Genomic DNA, 6,334 nt, shown 5'->3' with positions numbered 1-6,334 from the left:
ATATTAGTACATTTATAAGAATCTCCATTCTGCTGTAGTTTTATTGTCTACGGCAATCATAAACCATACACTATACATTGTACATATCTATAAAATAATACATTTCTTTTATAGTTATTAATATGACGTATAGAGGATCGACGATATATATATTTTTAAATAAATAATTTTACTTTTAACAAAGTTGTTGATTGTATACGCTGTTCAGTTGTTAAGGAGAAAACCTTCGTTTCGCAGACGACTGAATATACTAAGCAAGCCGTTCAGTTAATTTTTAACAGAACAAAACAAAGTTTAGTTCGTATCAATCAGTTCACACAATAAAGACAATGTTATAAGTCAAAGATGGCTCTTGATCTTTGATACATTGAATATTCTTCATATACACATGGCGATCGGTTATAAATAAATGAAAGCCTGAAACAAAAAGAAAGAAAAGAAAGAAAAAGAAAAGATAAAGCATTTGACCATTTGATATCAAAATTAATTAAATACTGTTTAAGCTATATTCCTATAAGTTGTCTAGATATATCTACGTACATGTATAAATGTATAAGTCATCACAGCATCGCAAAACAATTTAATTACAAGAAATCAGTATAGTTCACAATTTTGTGGGGTCAACCTGGACGGCACAACAACTCCGTCCCCAAGCCCAACCCGTAGAATGTGAAAACTTGCTCCCACTTTCTGATTATTTGTAACCAGTTGACATGTTTGCGTTCCAGTCGCTTATGTGCCCTGCTTCACTCCTGTCGTTATATCTCTCACCTGTTTCGCCAATGATGTATCTCGGAAGACCTCGCTGTTGTCTATTTTCACTCCTCGATTCATAATCATCACCATCTAAGCTGTAAGAAGGATTTTGTCGTCCCTGACTATAGCCGCCTTGGAAGGTTGGCATCGTTGTCATGGTATCCATCGTCCAAGAGTCCTCTTCTTTGTATTTTTTAGAGTTTGAAAAGTGTGTTCTGCCATATTTGTTACCTACGTCATAGTCTGCTTTAGGCTCGGGGTATTGCCTTGCCGATTCCTTCGTTTCAGATGTAAAATGCTCCGTAGGTCGCCGCTCGTTTCTTTGATAAACGTTTGGATTTGACGAAAGGAAATCATTACGAGCGTCGGTATTCGCACGCTGATGTGTTGTGTTCTCATACCGATCTTCGGAAACTGGAATACGTGGTGTGTTTGCGCGGCCGGTGTAGAGCACAACGCCCTGAGGGAGGCTACCACTTCCGGGTTCAATATATATACCACCGTCTGAGTGACACATCTCGGACATTTCCATGCTGTCGGATCTTGCTTTCACCTCAGTCTCAGTCCATAAACACACGGTCACCACGGTGAGGCACGCCCCAGCGATTGCGAGCACCCCGCCTATGGCTGCTATAAGCGCGTTCCATGGGAAGGTTTCCGGCTGTATTTGCAGATCCGGAATGATAAATGTATGGGCCAGGCAAACAGCAACCAAGACAGCCACAGACAGAGTTAGCGCCCCTGTAAAAGTATATACATTATATGTTTATGATTGTGAACAACAAAGCAAAAAGCCGAAAGCTAGGCAGGTTTGATTTAGCAGTTTTAAGTTAGTAATCACTTTTACTTTTTGAAACTATTCTACTGACCGCCCAATGCGAGGAGCACACACATGGCGATGTTGAGCGCTTTTGAGACTACGCCCGCACACCTTGTAAAGAGGAGAACGAGGGTGGCCAGCAGGAGGAGGCCCAGGCCGAAGGTCGAAGTCAGTTGCACAGCCCACCAGTACACATACGACCCTTGAAGAAAAACACGGTACTAATTTTACATGTTTTGTAAACAACACTTTCAAGACCATAAGCGACCTTGGACATGAGATCAAAATAAATGTTTTCAATGTTGCCAAGTAAATAGAAGTAGAGATGATAAGGTCTTAACACAAACCTAAGCCAGAAGCCACGTTGGCAGCGACATCCTCAGTCGTACACCCGGGTACCTGGAAGGCGAAAGTGTTGTTGCTGTGTTTCTGTAGCCGGATACCCCTCACGGTACACGAGCCGCGGCTTCCGTCCTTGCATGCCATCACATACCAGACCCCAACACTAACCCTGACCGTGAACCCGTCCGTGCACTGCTCGGGCTTGTACTCGTAGTTCACCCAGAACGGGAGAGCGTAGGCCATCACGAGCAGAAACATGGCTACCAAAGTCACCACTAGCGACCATGTGGCGTGTCGGGACCGCGACATGTTGTCCGAAATTCCAAGAATTTGTATTAAATCCACAACATGCTGAATTTTCCTCTTTAACAAACACCTCCAATTTCGAAATGTGATGGAAATTCAAAGTTTGTGTGTCAAACAGGGAAGTGCATAGCCATATTGACTATCGACGACTGATAACGGCTGATTAAAGTATTTGCTTTATGTTTTGAGTGGTTGTAAAACAGTAAATATTTAATATTCTCAATCCTTGCTTATCTGAAAGACAGTTTTATCTGCGTTGTCAAATAAATTCAGACTGATTCAAAGTGTAGCATACTCAACGAAAAGAGAGACGTGTATCATTCCTCGGTGTAAGTGACGTCATAATTATGACGCCGTCTTCATGATGCACTATTCTTTAAGTCATTTTATACTTGATGACGTTGCCACCCATAACAACGGCGTATGCTGTTATGACACACAGCAATTTTTTATCTTGATGGGCAACTGTCAGTCTAAGGAAATATCGGGGGAAGTTTCACCTGAAGAGGACACAGAAGGTTGCATTTCATCTGAAGACCCACCTTCTTCACCGCCGAGCGAGAAGCACTTGACAGTCCACGGTATCGAGAGTGTGGTCAGGGACCTGCACCCTGGTAGGCACATAGCAGGAATACTCTGATCTCATACAATTGATTAAAAATATTTTTTCTCTAAGATCAGTTATAAAACTCGTTTTTGTGTATACATGTGAATACATTCATCTTAATTTGCGGCTGTATTTAAAAATAAATACAACAAAATGCCCAGATTTTGTCGTCGCCGTCGTGCAAAAGTTTACGTTGGCGACTACTAAAAACCGTTCAAGATATTCGCACGAAACCGAATACATATGATTTTAATCCCAAAATGCATAATTCAAGCAAAGCCAAAAACCCTGATTCCAACAGACAAACAAATTGATCCATTCATTAACAGGCCAGTATCCGCGGCTTGCTCCGGGTGGAATCGCGTTCCAGGTTGGCGGGGGACCAGGCCAGATTCCCGACAGGATTGTCAACCGGCTGCGTCGAAAAGGCGGGGATAAAACAAAGATTGGATTTCCACACAACGTACGTATGCCTTTAATCGAAATTAATCAATCATTTATTATATATTATAGTGAACCCAGACACCAAATCAACTCTTTCATTTAGTAGTGTTGAGTATTGTTCGTTCAATATAAATACTTGAAGTTATTTTAAACCACGAAGCTGCAAATGACGCGGTCAGACCGGAAGTTACTGGCGCGACACATTCGGGAGGAGGCACTGGAAGATCGGCGGCTAAGCGCGTGCCGGACACATCTACACGCAGACGCTTTTCGGCGCCGCCTCGTACTTGCCGCGGAGGAGGAGGCGCAACCGCAACCGCCGATGGACAGGTACTCGTGCGTAAACGAGCCCCATTATCCTAAAAAAAGTGGAACATATATATATATATATTATAAAGAGTGCTACATTCTCTTTGTCTCATCACTAAAATTATTGCGATTGAATGTCAAAATTTTGTAACTGAGACTGCTCGAAACAAAGAAGCGTGTATCTCGATTTTCTCAGCCACGTGCTTTTTCTCGCAATATTTGGAACCATTTTGTAGTGCGACCTCGGCTCGAATGCGGCAACTCGAGATAGTAAAGGCGAGGGCGGCAGAAAGAAGAGCCAAGGCCAGAGAGATGAATCCCAGAATTAAAAACACCGAAGAGTCTTTAAGAAGAGCACACACGTAGAGTATTTAAATAGTTCGAGGAAACAAAATAGTGTAGCAACAACATGCATATCGGTGAATCCATAAGAAGTAACTTATGAGATTTGAATAAAATACCAAACGGCAATTATTTTGCCCTTATGCTATCTGTTGGTGACACATCATACCCTGATGTCAAGTAATACATGTCATGGTCAAACGATCGCTCATATTCATTCAACTACAAACACGTAAAATAATGCATTTCAAAGTTAACAAAGAATGAAGATGCCAAGAGACTGTCGTTTGTCGAACCAGCTAAACTTTCATCCTTAAAAACTTCTGAATAAGATGAATGTTGAATATTGTTAATCGTGCTAGACCAACATTCAATCTTTATAAGCAAGAGGCATTTCAATAATTCGAATCGGTCATTAAGTCAATGAATAAAAATGCAATGATTGTGAAAATTAAAATAAACTGTAAATGTTATTTTAACATTCTCGCGTGTTTTGCGAGGATGTGGTTTTGTGTAATTGGGGGAATCGTAGTGCCCGATGGACACCAATTTGTCCGGCTTGGTGACCACAATCAATACGCACATGCGCCAAGACCGTGAATACAACCCGGGTCGCCTATGTAAGAAGCGAGTGCGCTAATGTGGTAACCGGACAAACTCGCTAACCGGACAACCAGTCCATACTTCCTGTTCACTGCTGATAACAAAAATCGAACAACAGGTCAACCTAGTCCGGACCATCTGTTCTGTGCTTTTACCACAAATCCAAGTCCAAGTCAACCTAGTCCGGACTACATGTTCTGTACTGTCACCACAAATCCAGGTCCAAGTCAACCTAGTCCGGACTACATGTTCTGTACTGTTTCCACAATTCAAGGTCCAGGTCAACCTAGTCCGGACTACCTGTTCTATACTGTTACCACCAAATTCAGGTCCAGGTCAACCTCGTCCGGACTACCTGTTCTGTACTGATACCACAAATCCAGGTCCAGGTCAATCTAGTCCGGACTTCCTATTCTGTGCTGTTACCACAAATCCAGGTCCAGGTCAACCTAGACCAGACTACCTGGTATGTGCTGTTACCACAAATCCAGGTCCAGGTCAACCTTGTCTGGACTACCTGTTCTGTGCTGTTACCACAAATCCAGGTCCAGTTCAACCTTGTCTGGATTACCTGTTCTGAATTGTTACCACAAATCCAGGTCCTGTTTAACCTACTCCGGACTACCTGTTCTGTACTGTTACCACAAATCCAGGTCCAAGTCAACCTAGTGCGGACTACCTGTTCTGTGCTGTAACCACAAATCCAGGTCAAGGTCAACCTAGTCCGGACTACATGTTCTGTACTGTAACCAGAATTTCAGGTCAAGGTCAACCTAGTCCGGACTACCTGTTCTATACTGTTACAACAAATCCAGGTCCCAGTCAACCTAGTCCGGACTACATGTTCTGTACTGTTACCACAAATACAGGTCAAGGTCAACCTAGTCCGGACAACCTGGTATGTTCTGTTACGTTACCAAAGATCATGGTCGAAATCCATCTGATCCGGACTACCTGGTCTGTTCTGTCACTAAGTAGGTCAAAATCGATCTGATCCTGACTACCTGGTCTGTTCTATTACTAAGTAGGTCAAGATCCATCTAATCCGGACTACCTGGTCTGTTCTGTTACTAAGCAGGTCAAGATCCATCTGGTCAGGACTACTTGGTTTGTTCTGTTACCAAATATCCAGGTCAAGATCTATCTGATCCGGACTACCAGGTCTGTTCTGTTACTAAGCAGGTCAAGATCCATCTGATCCGGACTACCTGGTCTGTTCTGTTACTAAGCAGGTCAAGATCCATCTGATCCAGACTACAATGTCTGTTCTGTTACTAAGTAGGTCAAGATCCATCTGATCCGGACTACTTGGTTTGTTCTGTGACCAAATATTCAGTTCAAGATCCATCTGATCCGGACTACCAGTTATCTTATGTTACTATGTAGTTCAAGATCAATCTGATCCGGACTGCCAGGTCTGTTCTGTTACTAAGTAGGTCGAGATCCATCTGATCCGGACTACCTGGTCTGTTCTATTTCTAAGTAGGTCAAGATCAATCTGATCCGGACTGCCAGGTCTGTTCTGTTACCAAATATCAAGTTCTAGATCCATCTGATTCGGACTACCTGGTCTGTTCTGTTACTAAGTAGGTCAAGATCCATCTCATCCGGACTACCAGGTCTGCCCTGTTACTAAGTAGGTCAAGATCCATCTGATCCGGACTACCAGGTCTGTTCTGTTGCCAAAGATCAAGATCAAGATCCATCTGATCCGGACTACCTGGTCTGCTTTGTCACCAAATGTTAAGGTCAAGATCCATCTGCTCCAGACTACCAGTCTGTTCTGTTGTCAAATAGCATGGTCA

General features: G+C 42.8%; 2 protein-coding genes across 2 annotated transcripts; one reads left to right on the top strand and one right to left on the bottom strand.

Moving 5' to 3' along the window:
* Nucleotides 1-3: 3 nt before the first annotated feature.
* On the bottom strand, nucleotides 4-2,396 carry LOC128218701 (uncharacterized). The gene is made up of 3 exons (XM_052926383.1): nucleotides 1,924-2,396; nucleotides 1,626-1,778; nucleotides 4-1,497 (listed from the first exon to the last, which is right to left on the bottom strand). Exons 1-3 carry the CDS (start codon nucleotides 2,225-2,227, stop codon nucleotides 695-697), a joined length of 1,260 nt encoding a protein of 419 aa, XP_052782343.1. The 5' UTR covers nucleotides 2,228-2,396; the 3' UTR covers nucleotides 4-694.
* Nucleotides 2,397-2,681: 285 nt separating this feature from the next.
* LOC128216196 (uncharacterized) lies at nucleotides 2,682-3,378 on the top strand. The gene is made up of 2 exons (XM_052922772.1): nucleotides 2,682-2,838; nucleotides 3,161-3,378. The coding sequence occupies exons 1-2, from the start codon at nucleotides 2,682-2,684 to the stop codon at nucleotides 3,376-3,378; spliced, it is 375 nt and encodes a 124-aa protein (XP_052778732.1).
* The last annotated feature ends 2,956 nt before the right edge of the window (nucleotides 3,379-6,334 follow it).

The sequence above is a fragment of the Mya arenaria genome, chromosome 2, assembly GCF_026914265.1.
Source record: "Mya arenaria isolate MELC-2E11 chromosome 2, ASM2691426v1".
Lineage (NCBI taxonomy): Eukaryota > Metazoa > Mollusca > Bivalvia > Myida > Myidae > Mya > Mya arenaria.
Note: the sequence above shows the minus strand (reverse complement) of the source record. Positions and strands in the feature narration are given on the sequence as shown.